Source organism: Trachurus trachurus (genome assembly GCF_905171665.1).
Source record: "Trachurus trachurus genome assembly, chromosome: 7".
Lineage (NCBI taxonomy): Eukaryota > Metazoa > Chordata > Actinopteri > Carangiformes > Carangidae > Trachurus > Trachurus trachurus.
In genome coordinates, this window is record NC_139901.1 from 28,635,553 (window position 1) to 28,656,091 (window position 20,539).

Sequence of the window (20,539 nt, forward strand, 5' to 3'; positions counted from 1 at the left end):
TTTCTTCGTAAATCTCGCGCGATTTGCACTGACACAGGAAGAGCAGTGAACTGAGACACTGGGACCTTCCGCTACAAACAAGCTTAAAATATAGACTTATTTAATTTCTCATGTCGGGGCTTCAATACAAGAGGGACATTACAGACGAGCACTATGGAGGTATTTCGATGTTTTTTGGTGTGTCTTTTTGGATGAAGAAAAGTGAGCTCTGTTCGCAACCGTCATATGGACATGCAGTGCTGCACGGAGCCCAGCTGTAACTCCGAGAAGGCACGGAGGACTCTGAAACTTCTCACAGCCCTTAGTCGACATGAGGGTGAGTAGATAATGAGTGAATTTTGGATGAACTATCCCTTTAACAGTTAATGTTTGTGGTTACCTCTTGCCCGGGGCCTCCAGAGTGTCTAGGAACGCCCCTGTCTGTCTGTTAATATCTGAATGCGTGGGAAACTAATCGCAGTCTGTGTTATGATGGATTACATTGTTTTCCTCGGTTACCAGGACTCCGCTTTACCGACCTTGTTACTGCAAAAGGAGAAAATTTCTGACCTTTTTCTTATCTATCTCTTAACTTGTCCTCTGGTATATCTTTACATCTGTGTGTTTGGAATTAGAAAAAAAAACAATCAAAGTGATGACAAACGCCTTAATTGCATGTGTCATACATATGACTCCTGTGTCCAGAGCGATGTAAATACACAAGTGTGTGTCATCGCAATTCCCTCACCTCACGTCCAATTAAAAAGTGGAAGCAGAACAAGGGAGGAGGAGGGATGATTCATTTGTTGTTAGAGTGAATCAGTCTTATCTTAACTCAGGCTTCCCTTAGTACATGTTGGAGAGAAAAAAAACACACAATCTGTATTTGCTCGGAGATATCTGATGTCTCGGGGACATTGTGACATTTATAGTCCAACTTCTCTCTGGATCCCATCTCTCTCTCTGTCTGTGTTTCTGCAAAATGAAAACTCTTGTACTCGCGTTGTACTCGATTACACAACACGTTTCAAACAGCTGATTAAACCCTACACTATTTGCATGCGTTCCCCAGGTTCAGGTTGTGTAATCACATTCACATGCCGCTGCATTTCCTGTGTGCTACTTCCCCAAAGCATACGTCACTAATTTGGAAACCTCGCTGCGATGCAAACCTGAACACACTGCTTGAGGAAGTGGGGGGGAATCCCTAGGATATACGAGCATACAGCAAACACTGTGCAACACCTCCCCACACACACATGTAAAGTGTCTGGATTTCCCCATGTCTTACAAACTAGCCCACAACTGATCAATTGATTCTTTAAACCTCCGCAAAAAAAAAAAACCTCAAGCGTGTGAAATAAAGATAAGACGACCACGTGTGCACACCATCGTGTCGCTGTCACTGCTCATTTTTATAAACGTTGAAAATCAAACAGTAAATTACATAATTATGTGTATCATTGCAAAACAAAGGCTGCAGTGTTTCGTGTGGGTGTGTATATGCATGCTGCATGTAAATCCTTCATAGTAAATCAACGGGGGGGAAAAAAAAAGAAAGCATGAGAAAAAAAAGAGGAAAATTTAAACTGTCGTCCACAACCTGCAAACCAAACACTCACAGTTGAATTGTAACAACAACAAAAAAAGCTCAGACAGAAGAACGGATATACATCACAACTGGAAGATGATAAAAAGATGAGCAACGTGTCTGGCTTTGGAAACATACATCAGAAACGTCAGTGAAGAAGAAAAATGACTTTCAGCAGCGGTGCATTTACTTTTTTCCTTTTCTCTTTTTTTTTTTCCTCTCAGGCTGCAAGATGCAGCACAAAAAAAAACCCTGCAACTTTAATATATTATTACTCCACACAGTCTGTACAGTTAAGACAAATCGACCTGGATCTCTTCTCCTCAAGAGTCAAAACATAAAAACAGTTCGGAAACAAAAAAAAGTAGTCCAGTGTTGCTGCTTAAAAATCCAGTGTTCAGTCTCAGTATTTATTGATCCCAAATATCCGCACTCCATGGAACTGCGGCAGCTTGGGGAGGAGGACACTGAGCAGGGAGCTGGTGTTGATGAGGAAATGTGTGGCGTCGTATTTTGTGTAGAAACTGGCAAGAATGTACCTGTAAAGACACAGAGAGAGAGATGAGAATAAAGTAAAGCAGCAGCAGTTCATCAGGATCAATATTCATGCTGAAGGTTTCACTTCAAAAACGTGAGTATTCATCAAATCCAAATCTATCGTCTCATCTAATCTCTAAGTGCATCGGTTTAATCTCCCTGCACTCAGCTGCTCTCGAAATGTATTAAATAAGCATTTTTTTGCCAAGTAAATGTACATATGTTAATTATTATTATTATATTTTTATTCTTATTCTATTTTTAACTTATTTTATTCTGCTTTTTATCTTAGTAATAATATTTTATTTATCTCACTTTGTGTTGATTTATTATGCCTCTGTGAGGCACTTTGTGTTACATTGTATGAAAAGTGCCATATAAATAAAGTTGATTTGATTTGATTTGATTTGATTTCTCTTACAATTCAGCAGTTAAGGCAGAAAAATTTCCCTCCATTGATCAATAAAGTAATTATGAATCTAAATTTTAGCTTACAGCAACAGAGGTTGATTGCTCTGTGTGTGTGTTTTATGTGTATTTATTGGTATTGTATATTTTTATGTATTTTGGACATCCTGGCTGCAAATCAATTTCCCAACTGGGACAATAAAGATAACTTTGAACTTTAACTGTCTTGTTTACTTTATTGATTGATTGATTTGATTGATTGAAGTGTTTATTTCTAATATGAAAGACAAAATAATAAAAAAGAAAATAAGACAAAACATTTTAACATAAGACATAGAAATACATATTTGAAAAGGAGTGAGAAGAAGTAAAACTCCTAAAATAATAAATAACAAGATTGCTTGTCTAAACCCGTCTAGACGCTCCTGCCTTGTTACTTATAGTGAAGTAAGATGTATTATTCTGACATTTTATGTTATGAAAACATGAACGTAATTTACATACCGGTATACACCTAACACAGTAATTATATCAGTTCAACGCTGTGAGACTAAACAAACCGTAGCTACAACAACGGCTCTGTGTGGCTGATGCTAATGCTAACATGGCAACATGATCACAAACATAAAATCAACACGCTGATGTTTCAAACAAAGGAGTTCATTGTTTTGCATTTTGCATTTACATATTAGCATGCAAACGAAACAAAAAGTCAATCTGTCATGATGACTGTGCAGGAGAAGTTAGCGTAAGAAGCGTATGCCTCTTGTCAGGCCATCATTGTAAATAAGAACTTGTTCTTAAAGCAGATATCAGTGGAATGTTTTTGTTAATATAAGTCCTAAATAGTCCTATTTTCCGTCAGCAATCACTTACATGAAGTATTTCAGCCTAAACACGAGTCTCTCCGTCACTCTGCTCTGCTGTAACCCGAGGAGAAAATTTTCCTTGTGGGATACAAGTGTTATCCAATGAGGAGAGAGAACGGCATGAAGGGCTGTGTGTGCAGCCAAGGGATGCGCGTGAATGTGGTGACGTAGCACGAGGACCAATTGATGCCTGACAAGGGCGGGGGCTGCTAACTCATGGTGCGTTCAAAGAAACTCGTACTTTGTGTTTTTCCTTCCTGTGAAGTCATACCAGTTCGATCTGGTACGAGTTCACGGGTCGGAAGTTACGAGTGGCCGTTATAGGGAACTTTCACAGACAACAGGATGGTAAAAACACGAGCTACGGGTTACCTGGAACGCTACCAAGTCGTAGTTGTGACTTGAAGCTGTAACTTACGGTTTCAAAAGCCTGCCTTGAACGCAGCATTAGCCGAAACGGCCGTGAAGCTGATATCTGCTTTAATTGATTCTGCCTGGTTAAATAAAGGTTAAATAAAATAAATAAAAGTATTATCTACTGTGTGAAACCATGACGCTACTAGTATTTAATATTCCCCTTTGCAGGATTCGTGTTTTGAAGCGAGTCCGCTGGAAAACCATTAAGAGGAAGAGACCGAGTTTTAAACCACAAGTCACAAAGCTCCAGGTGTGGTGAGTGGTTACCAGGGCCACCAAGAAATTCACCTGGTGAATTCATCGCCATCTAAAACCGCCATCGCAACAGTGGTGAATTTATCTGTGCATGTGCAAAATAAATAAATACATAAGTGAAAGATGAGTCAGTTAACCTAAAACTGTTCCCAGGTGAGTCAATACACACCTGTTCCAGCTGTTTATACATCTAATTATGTGCTGTTTTTATCCACGATGACCGAGCACCTGTGAACTACACATTAGTTACATTACATTAGTGCGCTTGACCTTTAGCTGCAGTTACAGTGTTTCCCCTGGCCGGTCGCCAAGACAACAACAAGCCAGCAAACATTTTTCTTTACACATGCGGGCCGCCGTCAACAAGCCGTGAATGATTTCACTCTCGCAGTGTGAGCATGACAACGCTCGAATCGCTTTGAGTCATCGTCTATGTCTACGTGCACAGAAATACTCCGACATTAATAGCGTGAATAAGCTCAAATTCTGAATAAGACATAATAATTGTATTAAGATCTGTGGCATTTTCTGATCTTAAGTCGCATTTTTGAGACATGACGTGTTCACCAAGTATTCCTGCTGGAGTTTTTCACTGCATATTTCAGTGAGTGGATGCCAACTTCCTGGTGAAGCGCGTAAACCAATAACAACAACAACATGGCTCCTTCAAAGAAGAGCTGTCATCTTTAGGGAGAGGCAGAAACATCGGCTGTGCTTTATTCTGTTTTGAGGGAAAAGTCCAAAGCCTTCGTTCTTGAGTGTAAGAAAAACCCCAACTTTTCTACATTACTTCAGAAGAAGACCTATTGTCTTCTGTTTGACATAAGCGTTTTATGGGTTAATGCAGCGTTTTCTAACCGTGGGGGTCGCCTGAAATGTCTAGTAATTGATAAAAAAAGTATTTTTTTAACTAATTATTTTTCTTTTTTTTAATTATGACTAAAAACACCACAGACAATCTTAAACAACTGTATTCAATACTTTCACTTTCAAAATGGGGTCGTGAGCCAAAAAAGGTTGGAAACCACTGGATTAATGACTCTCAGATTGTATTAAAATCTGATGGTAAATATTGTCCTATCCTAGTGAATATCTGCTTTAGATATGTAATAAATCCGATAGAAATGCTGCACAATCTATAAAATGTTTGTTAGATGAACTCACAACGCATCAGTGTTTGGACGGGAGAAAACACCACGATGGGGAAGAACACACCTTCACTATGACTTCAGACGGCGTGATGCTACAACCACCACTGGTGAACATCGTTGTTGGATTATTCATATTATGCAGATTCATTTGTAAACGGGAATATTCCTGGAGCTGCAGCTGCTGCATGTGTGGTCACCTTATTTAGAATAACACCTTCACCAGAATATGGATGTTATGTTACTGTATGCTATGTTAACATATTCACAGAGGAGTCTGTGAAATCCCCTCATGGCCTCTAACTCTTCATAATCAGAGCACCAAAACACACACTCACAGGACGATCGGTGAGATGGTGAGGAATTTCCGCGAAGATGTGAACTGGACGCCGTAGTCCATCTGCTCCCAGTGTGTGAGGAGACGAGCTTTCCCCTGGTCCGGCGTCTCGAAGGGAGTGCCCTTCACTGTGTGTAGGAACAGGTACATCACCTGCAGAGGAAAGACAAAACACTGTTAGAGACAGAGGTTTCCTGACAGTTCATACTTCAAGATGAGATCATTTTTACACCTGTCCCATCAGGAATATTCTACTATCCGTTACTATCCATCTTGAGACACTTCAGAGATTCAAAGGTCTCCTCAAAAATAACATAATCGATAAATAGAAGCAAATGGTTTGATTTAGGCTACTTGTCTAGTTTTAGTTTTATTTATTTGCACCATAAAAATCAAGGACAATCACAAAGAACAGAAATGAAACAAGAATAGTTAAAGCAGAAGTGAGTGGTACGGTCGTTTTCGCTAATGCTGCGTTCCAGGCAGGCTTTTGAAATCGTAAATTACAGCTTCAAGTCACAACTTACGACTTTGTAGCGTTTCAGGCAACCCACTCGTGTTTTTCCGACCTGTTTTACCGGTGAAAGTCACTATAACGGCCACTCGTAACTTCCGACCGGTGAACTCGTACCAGATCGAACTGGTATGACTTCACGGTCGGAAAAATACGAGTTTCCTTGAACGCACCATAACAGTCCTCGTCGCTACGTCACCACATTCACGGCGTTCCTTGGCTGCACACACAGCCCTGCATGCCGTTCTCTCTCCTCATTGGATAAAAACTGTAGGATACGATAAATGTTTTCTCTTCGGCTCAGAGCAAAGCAGAGTGACTGACAGACCCGTGTTTCAGTCCAAACACTCTATGTAAGTGATTGCTGTCGGAAGATATAACTATTTAAGACTTATATTAACACAAATATATCACTCACTTCTGCTTTAAGTGCGGGAGAGGTTAAAAACCCTACATGGGCTATACAGTATAAACACCTCCCAGAAAAATATAAAAAAGATTCTAAAACAATTCAGCAACAACAACAATAACAAAAAATAAAGCAAAACAAGCTCCTTATAAGAGCATGTAAAAGTGTAAAATGATTGTGTATGAGTGGGTGAGCACGTACAGATTCACCCAGAGTCTGATCTAATGATAAATATACGAGGAAAGGAAACTACTGGGACTAGTCTTTATATATCTATTTATATATCAGACAGGCTTTCTGTCTGGACTTGAAATTAATCACAGATGAAGATATTTTTGAAGATGAGAATTACAAAGTATAGAGCCTCTGTAAGTAAAAGTAAACTGACTATGTGCAGTGAGGCAAAAGGGAGGATGAAGTTCATCAGTGGATCGTGGATTGAAAACATGGACCTAAGAGTTAGAATAGAATAGAAAAACAACAAAATAACAGCGATCGTCCTCTCTCCTCGACAGAGGGTCGGGTTGCTGATCAGCACGAGCCTCGTCACGGACGTTCAATAGAGTATTTTAACCTCATCAGTTAACAGTTATTAATCTGTTAACGAGCGTCGGTTATCTGAGCTCGCTGCAACGCCGTGTACAGAAGCCTGTGAGGGTGCACGGAGAGACGGAGGAAACGCTAATGAAAAAAACGATTTTTGAAGTTTATGAATCGATTCAGAATCGTAGAGGTTAAAGCAGAAGTGAGTGATATATTTGTGTTAATATAAGTCTTAAATAGTTATATCTTCCGACAGCAATCACTTACATAGAGTGTTTGGACTGAAACACGGGTCTCTCAGTCCCTCTGCTCTGCTCTGAGCCGAAGAGAAAACATTTATCGTATCCTACAGTTTTTATCCAATGAGGAGAGAGAACGGCATGCAGGGCTGTGTGTGCAGCCAAGGAACGCCGTGAATGTGGTGACGTAGCGACGAGGACTGTTATGGTGCGTTCAAGGAAACTCGTATTTTTCCGACCGTGAAGTGGTACCAGTTCGATCTGGTACGAGTTCACCGGTCGGAAGTTACGAGTGGCCGTTATAGTGACTTTCACCGGTAAAACAGGTCGGAAAAACACGAGTGGGTTGCCTGGAACGCTACAAAGTCGTAAGTTGTGACTTGAAGCTGTAATTTACGGTTTCAAAAGCCTGCCTGGAACGCAGCATTAGCGAAAACGACCGGATCACTCACTTCTGCTTTAAGAATCACGATTTGTACATGAATTGATTTTTTCCCCCACCCCTAATATATTTGGTTGGTATCGTTGAATTTGCAAAAAGACCCTGGAAGAGGAAATGGATGAATTACAAATTTGTACAGTTGAACGATTGGTGAGAACAAGGGTAGGCGGCGTTACAAGCTTATAGCTTCAGCGGCAGCCTACAGCTTTTCAGTTAAATTCAAGAAAGTGTTTTGTTACGTTGCTTTTTGCTGTTGCTGTTATGTTGAATGACCAAAATACATAAATAAATCTAAATCAATCTAAGAAGAAGACAGTCTTAACAGTTTCCTAATAAAATGTGTTGTCTTTTGTTTGGTTAAAAGTCTATCTTATGGGAAATTAATAACTGTGAGATTCTAGTCAGATCTAATAGTAAATACTGACCTGTCCTGAAAACAAACAGACGTGACAGATATGCAATAAATCCTGTAATAAATCATTTTAACCTACAAACACTCTGCAGGGCCTGTAATAGTTAAAATGTCATTCAGTGCAGTAAGTATTCAGTTGTTGTTGTTTTTACACGTTCTTCTGGACTGACCAGGTTGTGGATGACGTTGGTGAGGGTCCAGACGAGCGGCACGGTGAAGAAGGGTATGCTGAGCAGGACGACGTGCAGGACGACGGTCAGGAGCAGGTAGGTGAGCCAGATCCCTCGGCTGTTCATCACCCGCGTGTTGGGGTTCACCTCGCTGTGAGCTACGCCCACATTCATCCTGACCTGAACACACACAAACACACACAAACACACACACACAGAGCTGAGCAGGAGCAATAAAAGACAGCAAGCTATCAAACCTGAGGAGAAATAAAACCTGCAAACCCTCAGCATGTGGTAAAACTTTGCAACAGTCATGCAAATCCACTAATATTATGTTTAATTCAACATATCCTGTACAGTTTCTTTATGTCATGATGTAATGATTGCCATTACCAAGCAATAAGGGGGATTTAATGCAGCAATTACATCAGGAAACATTAGTTCATAATAAAACATCACTTTCCCACCCACATCTGTTGCCATTGACAATTTGTTCATACAAGTAAATAATAAATAAAGTAAACTGACTCATCAGTTTGAGGGAACCCACATGCACAGTAGCTAACCAGTTATTTTCATTATGGTGTTATCAGCCAGTTGTTATCTTGATTAGTCACTAGGCTTGGAGGAGTCAGAGGAGAGTCAGAAAAGCCCACGACAGTCTCCCAATCCCCACGTTAATGTCATCTGGGTCTTGTTCAGCAGCCCAAGACTGACACCCACACAATGTATTGCCCGCACACATTCAATAAACCACGAAAAGCATTAATTGTTCCTGAAACTTGAGAATATTTTGTATCTTTGCATAGAAATTTAAATAATTAATTAATCATGAACAATCTGCTGTTTTGTGTCCATAAACTAGCTCAGTAATCATCTGTCATCTGCAATTATTTTCTTGATTAAGCAATACCGGTATACACATTCATAATATGATTATTATCATTTATTATATACAGGTGCAAGATTGAAAGGAGCAGGAAGTATTTCCTGCCAGCAGCAATCAGACTCTTTAAACAGAATAATTATTATTATTAAAGAGTAGCACACCTGCACTTGTAGACAATTGTTCATCCTGCACTAACTGAATTACTGTAAATACGTTCTTATGTTTACTTATAATTTTACACAGATTTTGATACTGTATCCTAAATTATTTTATTCTATTGGAGCTGCTTTGACACAATAATTTCCTACAAAAGGATTTATTCTGTTATGTCATTCATTTCTTTATCCCATTTTGTTCCTTTGCCGTTACTAACTCTCTGCAGTTATTCACCATTCATTCATTCACTCACACAGGAAATAACTTTGCATCTTTACAAAACAACCACTTTACGGCAGTTCATCCTGCAGTAACTGAATTACTGTAAATACGTTTTTATGTCTACTTATAATTTTATACAGATTTTGATACTGTATCCTAAATTATTTTATTCTCCTAATTATCGTATCTGTATTGTTTTATTTTATTCTATTGGAGCTGCTTTGACACAATAATTTCCTGCAAAGGATTTATTCTGTTATGTCATTCATTTCTTTATCTCATTTTGTTCTTTTGCAGTTACTAACTCTCTGCAGTTATTCACCACTCCTTCATTCACTCACACAGGAAATAACTTTGCATCTTCACAAAACAACCACTTTACGGCAGTTCATCCTGCACTAACTGAATTACTATACGTTTTTATGTCTACTTGTATCTTTTGATACTGTATCCTAAATTATTTTATTCTCATAATTATCGTATCTGTATTGTTTTATTTTATTCTATTCTATTGGAGCTGCTTTGACATAATAATTTCCTGCAAAGGATTTATTCTGTTATGCCATTCATTTCTTTATCCCATTTTGTTCCTTTGCAGTTACTAACTCTGCAGTTATTCACCATTCATTCACTCACACAGGAAATAACTTTGCATCTTTACAAAACAACCGCTTTACGGCCATGACTCCGCCCGCCTGAGCCGTTCAGGGTGACTTAACCACGCGCTTCCTTTGACATCACTTAGCGACATCTAGTAGCCGCAGCACAATACAGACACTTGTCCGAACAAAAGTAACAGTAAAACAAGTATAATTAAAGTTAAACTGTGGTGGTTTCTTCTATGTTATGATGACACGTATCTGTTCACGCTATGTTCACACTTTTCACTTTTAAACCGTTTGGTGGAGTGACGTTAAGTTAGCCTGCTGCGAGCTAACCGACCGCTGCTATCCACAGGTTGGTGTGCTAACGCTAACTTCATAAGCTAACAGGCTAACGGCGGTTAAGACGGTACGTTTAAACGGTTACAAACTGCTTCTTTCAATCTGTGAGTAAAGCATTCAGGTGTCGGTGTGGCGTCGAAACGGAGGAAAACTTCTCATTTCAGACGGAGCAGAGTAGACTGTACCTTCCTGCGTTGTCGTAGCTCACCAGGAAATTCCTTGTTTTTTCTTTAACCCCGCCCCCCGTGAGGTCCGGGCTGGCTCCTTTAGCTGCTGCTGCGGCGGCGGACAGATGTCGGAGAACAAACCCCCCCTGGCCGCGTCCTCCACAGGTAACACAGGTGAGCTGCAGGTAAAACTACTGTATGTAGCCTACGTAGCTACAGCCACTGGATAGAACTGTTTGTTGTTCACCATGGCAATCTTATTTGAAACACAACAATTAGAAACATTTAGATTGTTATTTTCTTTTCTTTCTTTCTTTTTTTCTTTCTTTCTTTTTAATTCCCATATAACTTCCATGTGTCAGCACAAAACCAGGAGGCATGGGGATGAATGCTGTTGAGGGGGTTCACAGCTTTTAACCAACGGGCAACTTTTTAATAAACCATTAATAGTTTAGTTTAATAGTTTATTATTATTTGAAAACATGCCACAGACTCATTGCTAGGCTACCAGGGAATATTAAAGGGAAAGTTCAATATTTTTGGAAAATTCTCCTATCACCATAGGAGAATTTGCCAAAATGTTAATTCACCTTTAATTATCATTCATTCATTTCTTTATTTCAGACCCAAGGGGATCCATATCGCCATAAAAGCACAATAAAATAATAAAAGAAAGACAGAATAAAAGTAAAATGGGAAAAAGAAATAAAAACACAAAATACAAAGTAGTACAGAGCCTTCCCCACTGTTCAGTGTAGGCTTGCATACAAACATATCGGTGCGTGTTGTTTTGAGATCTGCGGGGCAGAGACGTGAGCTGCGTGAGTGAAGACAATGGAGATTTGGTTTAGTTTAGTTTAGTTTAGTTTATTAACCACAGCTATTCTTCCTGTGGTCAGACAGAATTAGGCTACATCTACAGAACACAATAAAAGCAAAAACCAAAGAAACAAAAACATCAGTACATAAACAAAACAACACAAGAAAAAAACAATAAACAAGGTGAGGTTTTTAGCTTCCTCACTCCTCAATTTCATATCAGCACATTTTACTAAGCCAGGCCTACTCTTTATATTAGCCTATATTATCCATATTTTCATATCCTATAGGCCTACTATCGGTACAGGTCCCCTGTCCCTCATCACACTCATCAAATACACAATCCAACAACTCCAAAACGCTTGTGACCTGCACATTCACCACACTATGGAATAATCATGTATAATGTATGCAACATTATGACACATGAAGCAAATACTCTTAACTACTTTGCGCTTTTGAAATCCCTCCGCCCAGCAGCCGTGTCTGTAATGTAGTTCCGGCTGCATTTGCCTCTTAAAAACAACTCTGTCTCGTAACGTTACATGATTATCTCATAGCGTGGTGAATGTGAACGTCATAACTTGTCCACGTGAGCGTGCATTTGATGACCAACTTAACCAACTGGCAACTTCTTGATAAACCATTAATAATTTAGGTGTTTTTTTTTGTGTTTGTGTGTTTTTGCAAACATGCCACAGACTCACTGCTACCAGCGAATATTAACTAGTTATCCAGTTTCTGTGGTAGGGGAACTCAGTATTTTGGGATTTTCAGCTATTGGTCCCCCCCCTCCCTCCCAAAGAAAAAGGTCACTTCAATATGTCAACTTGGGCTTCAAGGGAAAATGATGGACATCTTTAACTGTCCTCTGACATTTAACGACTTATCAGTCAATCGATTCAGAAAGAAAATCGTTATCAAATATATTGATAGTGAAAGTAAACAGCGCTTATTGCCGGTCTAGTTTTTTATTCAACCCGTATGGTAAGTCATTTGAGAACCAGGGCCAGAGGCAACAATAATAACATAAAACACACATGGACACATATAAAGCATGACCTTAACTGCAGGAGGTATTCATGTGTATTAATTCATTTACACAGAAAAACAGTAAAGCCATTTGATAAAATACAACTTGTTCAGTTTCCAAATGAGCAAAGTTTTTTTGTGAGTCTTCTACTTATCTCTCATCACAGATTTAGCTGAACCTCTTGTTCAGACCAGGAACCCATTAAACCCATAAAACTTGAATGCTTTACATAAAAAAGGTGCAGGAAGTGTCTGATTTACATCCCTACTTTCATCATCATCTGTTTGTTGTTTGTTTTGTTTTGATAAGAGGAAATATTGTGCTTTTCCTGCACCACATTGATTTGATAACTGAAGTCTCTTGTTACTTTGCTGATTAACATAAATTATACTAAACATAACATTGATTTCTACCCAGCAGTATCTATAGCCCTGCTTTTACCTGCTGCGGCGTTAAACTGATTAATGCATCAATAATCCTGTAATACAGCAAGTACTAGCCTATCTTTGTACACAAATCATATTAAAATGTAATGTTCTTTAATGCAGTGGTTCTCAACTGGTGGGTCGGGACCCAAAAGTGGGTCGCGGACCCGTTCTGGATGGGTCGCGGACAGCTGGTCAAAAAAGTAAATAATATTTAATGCACATCTGATGTTGGACATGTCTTTTATTTTGAAAAATAACTTATATTGAAAGGCAGGGGTCACGTGAACACATGCAGTTGTAATGCTCCTCCTCACTTTCTTATTATTTGCTCTGAATGCAAAGATATCAGTTTCTTATTAATGTGGCCTGAATGCAGTGAATCTTGTTTTGTTTTGTGGGTCTTTATTTTGTGCAATTTGATATTTATTCACTTTTGTGAATATGCTCTGAATGCAGAGATGCATTAGAAGTCAAATATATTGTTTTGTTGGTCTCCATTTTGTGCAGTTTGATTTTTTTTTCACTTCCGTACATGCAGTTGTCATGGTCCTCCTCAGTTTCATTCATGTGCTCTGAAATGCAGTTTGCTCAATAAAGAGCAAAATTAGTTTTTAAAGGCTTAAAAAAATAATCTTGGTTTGAATTCTATAAAAGTGGGTCGCAACTTAATGACCATGAGAAAATGTGGGTCCCAGAGTAAGACTAGTTGAGAACCCCTGCTTTAATGCATGACGACTTTTAGCGCAGTATTTCTACACTGAAGCATTGCTAATTTTACTTTAGGAAAACCAGTAAAAATAAATTTGTGGGTAGGATTTGTTCTGAAATTGTGTTTTAACGTTTCACTACCGACACGTTTTATAATCTCGTGTACAAACCAAAAGGTCAGCAAACTGCCTGGCATATCGTGGTGGTCATAAACTATAGTGCTGGAAAGTACTTAAGGGCATTGTACCCGTGCAATTAGGATTAGTATTCGAATTGCAGGTATTGTCTGTGTGAGCATCACACAGTTTATTCCTCTGAGCCATAGAGCTCCATTGTTGTCAAAAAGTTTACTGGGCGACCAGTTCCTTCATAAGAATCAGGGTGGGCTTTTGTGTTTAGTATGAGTCGAGCCCGCATATTTAAAGGGATAGTTCAACATTTTGGCAAATTCTCCTCTCATTATAATCCCTATAGTCATAGCAGTAGGTTCATTACCTTTGATTATCGGTGCATGTTGTTTTGAGATCGGCGGGGCAGAGACGTGAGCTGCTCAGTGAACACAATGGAGGTGAACGGTACAGGTCCCCTGTCCCTCATCAAACTCATCAAATACACAATCCAACAACTCCAAAACGCTCTGGTGCACAAGTTGTGACCTGCACATTCACCACGCTATGAGATAATAACAGAAGGTTACGAGACAGAGTTGTTTTAGAGGAAAATGCAGCCGGAACTACAATCCTGACACGGCTGCTGGGTGGAGTGATTTCAATAGCGCAAGTAGTTCAGAGTATTTGCATCATTGTGTCCTATATAATCCCTAATAATATTGCATTATACATGATCATTTCACAGCGCGGTGAATGTGCAGGTCACAACTTGTCCACCAGAGAGTTTTGGAGTTGTTGGATTGTGTATTTGATGAGTTTGATGAGGGACAGGGGACCTGTACCGTTCACCTCCATTGTGTTCACTGAGCAGCTCACAGCTCTGCTCCACGGATCTCAAAACAACATGCACCGATAATTAAAGGTAATTAACCTATGGTGAGAATTTGCCAAAATGTCAAACTATCCTTTCAAGATCTCACTGCTAGAGCAACATTTGATAATTTGCAGATTTTGAAGGACAGGTCCGATTTATTTTGGTAACTTTATGGATCAAAATGTAGTTTATTATCTTATTGATCCAGGATCATGGAGAAAGTTTGTGTCAGTGCGAGTTATTATCGTGGAGCTCACAAACCAAATGAAAGTTGCTCTTTCAGCCTCAGAGCGAACTCATCCTGAAGTCCACCACCTGAACGGGTTTTTCCAGGTGTGGAAGCTGAGATAATGAGTAAACAATGAACATCTACAGATCTTGTGACCGGCCAGCGGCTGCAGCCTCTGGACTGTAGAGTATAGTAACTGCTGAATGAAGCCCTAAAACTGAAGTGTGGAAATTCATTCATGAATTAAAGTCATGAGATCTGAGAGGTTCAATGACTAATGGGAATGAAAACAAAAACACACACACACACATACTGTTACCGCTGGGAAGTTTGCTTCCCGGTAGCCGCGGCCAGTGTTTAGATACTTGTGATAAGGAAGTGATGTAAAAAAAAAAAAAAAAAAAAAAGAAATCACATAGCGATTATCTAATGGATTACCTGCTGGGACAGTTTGAGGAACTTAAGGTCTGCTGAGTCGGTCATTTCTTGAAACATCAGTTTTCTATCAACATTTTGTCCTGACACGTGCAGAGTTGTAAAGTTTCCACGCAGGAGGTTTATGCTGTAAAACAAAGAGCAGTAAATATTAATAAAAAAACAAAACAAAACAGGTGAAGCCCGAATCAAATCAGTTTATAATGTCGTCATCACCTTTTATCAGCGTCTTACAGTAACACGTCTGCTTGCTTTGCATCATCGTCACAACAATCACAGTGTACAGACGCTCTGCCGGGCACGACACTTCTCATGTTGACGACATAATAAACATTAATTTATCATAGAAAAAACACCTTCAGTCTGACGGGTTAACTACAGCACAGACACACAATAATGTGACCTATAGCCTAGTGACCTTTTTCATTATCATTATATCTTTATTACAGACTTATAGTCCATTAAAAGGGAAAGTATACAAACAAAACAAAGAGACACAGATTACTAAAATAATACTATGAAATGTACAAATGATTTTAAAACACAGGTTTTTATACCAGTGAGGCTTGATCTGTAGCGAATACAGCTCTTCATAGGATTTTATTTGTTTAGAAGCAGTTTTGGATCTGGGCAATATATAACTTTATTTACAGACTCAAGGTCCAGATATTAAATGAGAAAACACACACGCACGCACACACAGCATCTTACACACATAAAATCATACATACAGACATTTAAAAATAATTTTTACTCTCTATAGGTCAGTGTTTTTCAACCTTGGGGTCAGGACCCCATGTGGGGTCGCCTGGAATTCAAATGGGGTCACCTAAAATGTCTAGTAATTGATAAAAAAAAAAAAAACTTTAAAACTAATTATTATTATGATTAAAAACACACACAATCTTAAACAACTGTATTGTATACTTTCACTTTTTCAAATCGAGTTCAAATAAAATTCAGCATATAGAAATATCTGAGCTGGCGCATCTTGATCACGGGGTCGCCAGAAAGGTTGGGAACGACTGCTCTACAGAAACCTAATTACCGTATCTATCCCTACTCACTCTCTAACTATATTTTCTTTGTCATTGTTCTGCTTTTGTCACATATTTTTTGCTGTTAGTTGCTTCAAGTACCCTAACTCCTGCTGCTATTGATTTCTTGTCTTTTTCTTTTGTTTAGCTCATGTGTTGTTGTCTGCTTGTCTTTTGTTTTGTATCATAGATAGACAGGGGTGGAACTCTGTACAAGTTTGTCAGGACTTTGTTCCTTCCTTGCGCAGCGTTTTACGCATTTTCGTGCTAAGCAAATAAACCTAAACAATGTTTGTTCAAAATGATTAAATACACACAGTTGTTTTTTCCAGTATTTCCAAAAGATGGAGGAGTATCATATTTCAATACAAACCAAGTCTCAATACAACAATTTCATCATAATTTAAATACAATCACATACTGTATTTATTAACATTTTTAAATCAATCCCCCATATCGATATATTGTCCCCTTGGTAACCTGCACTAAATGAGTAAATGTTTTAGGTCCAGAATACATGAATGACATGTTAGTAGAGTATAAACCCAGTAGAGCTCTGAGATCTACTGACTCAGGTCCGTTCAAACTAGACATGGTGAAGCGGCATTTAGCTGTGATGCTGCACAAACTACCAGCAGAACTGAAATCAGCCCCAACTGTGAGCACTTTTAAAGGGATACTTCACCCAAAATCCATAATTCATAATTCACAATTATCGATTTTGGGTGAAGTATCCCTTTAAATCCAGGTTAAAAACATTTCTCTTTTCATGCGCTCATAGCTGAGCTCTTTTAAAAAAACTTTAAACTTTATCTATTTTCTTTTATTCTACCTTTTATTCTTCTTTGCTCCTGCTGTGTTTTTGTTTTTATGCTCTTTTATGCTTTTCCTTTTAAATGCACATTGAGTTGCCTTGGTATGAAATGCACTATATAGTAAATAAAGATGCCTTGCCTTGCCTAAATATTCAATACCATTAGGAAAATAACACGATAAAAATGGTACAAATAGATGAACTCACAAAATGTAACTATGCATTAAAACACTAGATGTAAAAAGCCATATAAACACTGGTCACAAATGCATTAATGTCCATTATTTTTGCATTTCTTCCTTCACAGTGGGGCCACCATTGCATGATGACACATAGTGTGACACCTCGGCAGCAGCAGCAGTGACCAGTGAAGTGGATTTTTCCCGGTCAGGATCCCTGTGGGTGGATTATAATGAGGTTGAATTCACTAGATATCCAGTCACTCAGAGAACAAAACTTCCGCGTTGAGCAATCCAGTGTCTTTATACACTGAGCTCACTGCTACTTCCTCTTCCCCTTTGAACGTGACCTTCCTTTTTTTTTTTTTTTTTTGCTGTTGTTGTTGTTGTTGCTGCTTTGAATTACTACGACTGAGCGTGTGTTGCATCATCAGAGCGAGAGAGGACACTGACTGACTGACTGGCTGGGAGGAAGTTTAGCAGGAGTGTTTCAGGAAAGCACGGCTTCCTCCTCGCCGCTGCACATCTGTCTGCAGCGAGCCGCTCTGGAAATTCATCCAAACAAAGAGGAGTTTGTCAGCGAAAGGTAACTTTCTTTTTCTTTACTTGGGAATTATTTGTCCTTGTTGCTTTCTGTGAAATGAACAGCCACTGTACAGCTCATTGATAAACAACTACACACCATGATGATGAGGATTGATCATTGTTTTATTACAGTACCACACACACACACAAATCAAGATAAATACAAAAAGCACAAGTTGATTTAGATAAATATTAATAAATAAATACAATAAATATACTTTGAATAAATAGATTAGTTTAGATTAGATTAGATTATCATTCCATTGGAAATACATGGCAGAAACCAGAGAGTGGATCGAGGAAAACACTTCCAGCTTCATCGTCAGCCGCTCAGCGCTGTACCAGATGGCTTTTGATCAATGTGATCAAACACAGGATTTCTTCTTGTATTATTTGTTACGTTAGTCTATTTCTATTTGCAGGTCTGAGTGGTTCCCTCGCTGTGATGAGCCGGATCCCCGACGGCGAAGACACGAGCAGCGAGGATGGAGAAGGAGAAGAGTCTGTTCATGGTGTAGTGGCAGTACCGGAGCGTCTCCCAGTTCTCAGAGGACAAGACTTCGCTGCTGTCGGGCTGAGACTCCTGCAGGAATTAAAGAAGATAAAGATACAATTAGAAATCTTTGTGACGCCATGAGCTGAAAAACATAAAAACAAGGCTGTATAAAGGATGAAAAATCACACTCATCTCACCTTCTGATGATGCTTCCCTCCTGCCGCCCTCACACATCTGCTCATGTCCTTGTGCAGTTTGTGAATCGCCGGCTTCACTTTGTTGGCAAATCCTGAGCAGTTGGGAAACTCAGAGAGCTTCTCCACTTCAGAGCCGTAGCTGGTCAGGACGTGGAGGAGCTTCCCCACACAAGGCTGGAGAGAAAAGAACAAGAGAGGGGGGAAACTTTAACAAACACTTGTTGCATTTCTTCTGATACACACACACTTGATGTTAATGTGTTGTTTATTGTGTGTATTGTTGTTATAGTGTTTGTTCCTTACCATAGATTTCTGTCTGATGGACTCGGGGTCACACATGTCCTTAGCCTCCATCCACTGGAGTTTGGTGTCGAAATCCAAGTCCCCATCATTGGATAAATTTCCTGCCTATAAGGCAAAAATAAAACAGTCAATACACCATTTTATTAGAAATAATAAAGACATAAAGCCAAATATTCTTTAATATAGACTATAAAATATAGGCAAATAGAATAGAATAGAATACAATGTCTTTTTTGTCTTTGCAAAAAACACAAAGAAATTGAGTGGTTCAATCTTCCTTAGATGCCAATAAAAAAAGAAAAAACAGAGGAAAAAAAGAAGAAGTGATAAATAAGAAAGAAAAAATACACTATCCATATTCACATTCAATAAAAACAATTCTGTAATTGCACACTGTGTTATTGCATGTTTCAGTAAGTCATTAATATTCAAATTATTATAGGACCACAATGGAAATAAGCCTTTGGGCTTTATTGTGTTTTAATCCTTTTGAACACTTGTCTAATGTTGTTCAATAAAGTTTTCAATTCAATTCAATTCAAAGCTGTTCTAGTGGGATTTTCTTCTTGTTTCCAATAGATTTTGTTTTGCCCTTAGTAATTAATTCACTAATGTAAAAAAAAAAAATGACATTAGAGTTGAGAATAATAAAATAAAGAAACCCTTACCTCCTTTGATACAGTTTTGGCGATGCGGTTGAGCTCCATTGAGCTGTTGCGCACATCGGCGCATGCATCTTGCAGCCCGGCTGGGAAGCAGGATGCGACCGCGAAGAGGAGAGAGAAGAGGAGAGCAGCTGAGAAATTCATGTTGGCTCGTTATGAGTTGAGTTGAGTTGAGTTGTGTTGTTGTTGCTGCTGCTGGTCCCTGATGGTGAATGATGAGTCCTCTGTGTCCGCTCAGGCCCTTTATACACGGGCTGAACGTCGCTAAGGCAGCGCAGTGACTCATGCAGGGTTTTCCTATGGGCATCCCTCAGGTGAGTTCATGTCAAGTGCATCAATAATAATATCCACGCAGTGAGTAGTGAACAGGAAGGAAGAAGAGTCGGAACTACTAGTATTATGTCACACGCTGACCTCATTGTGAGTGACTTGTTCAAAGGAAGGAAGAGGAGAAGGAGACTCTTGATGTAATCTGAGTATGTGAAACGATTGTGTAGCCTAATGTTGCACAACAAGAATGAAGAATTAACATTATTCTGCCTATTATTTTATAGATAATGAATTCATATTATTCTGCCTGTTATTTTATAGATAGCCTAATGAATTCATATTATTCTGCCTATTATTTTGAATTCATATTATTATGTCTTTATTTCAGACTCAAGGTCCATATAGGCAAGGCAACAACAGACACACACATACAATAAAAGAGAATAAAGCTTAAAAAATAAATAATAAAAGACTACTTATTTGATATCAACTGTTGATGATGGTCAAACTATTAATGGTATTGTTTTCTGAGGTATCAAGCTGACATAAATCTATACATAAGGTTTTAAGTAAAGCGTTATGGGTTATTCTGCCTATTATTTTATAAATAATGAATTAATAGCTATTATTCTGCCTATTCTTTTTGATTCAATGATTTAAATGTTAATGTTTTTTTTATTATCAGACTTTATCTGATCTCTCTTTTTTC

The 20,539-nt window shown here is 38.7% G+C and overlaps 1 protein-coding gene across 1 annotated transcript; it reads right to left on the reverse strand.

Annotated features, from left to right (window-relative positions):
* Window positions 1-1,408: 1,408 nt before the first annotated feature.
* ormdl2 (ORMDL sphingolipid biosynthesis regulator 2) lies at window positions 1,409-10,729 on the reverse strand. The gene is made up of 4 exons (XM_083974789.1): window positions 10,667-10,729; window positions 8,271-8,450; window positions 5,543-5,694; window positions 1,409-2,109 (listed from the first exon to the last, which is right to left on the reverse strand). Exons 2-4 carry the CDS (start codon window positions 8,442-8,444, stop codon window positions 1,974-1,976), a joined length of 462 nt encoding a protein of 153 aa, XP_083830915.1. The 5' UTR covers window positions 8,445-8,450; window positions 10,667-10,729; the 3' UTR covers window positions 1,409-1,973.
* Between the last annotated feature and the right edge of the window lie 9,810 nt (window positions 10,730-20,539).

Bases quoted from the DNA above. Each gene is read 5' to 3' on its own strand.
- ormdl2 (XM_083974789.1), bottom strand. From the start codon at position 8,444: ATGAATGTGGGCGTAGCTCACAGCGAGGTGAACCCCAACACGCGGGTG. The intron at 5,695-8,270 runs GTCAGTCCAGAA...TTTCCTCTGCAG, and splicing joins CCAACGTCATCCACAACCTG to GTGATGTACCTGTTCCTACA. The intron at 2,110-5,542 runs GTGAGTGTGTGT...GTGTCTTTACAG, and splicing joins ACCATCTCACCGATCGTCCT to GTACATTCTTGCCAGTTTCT.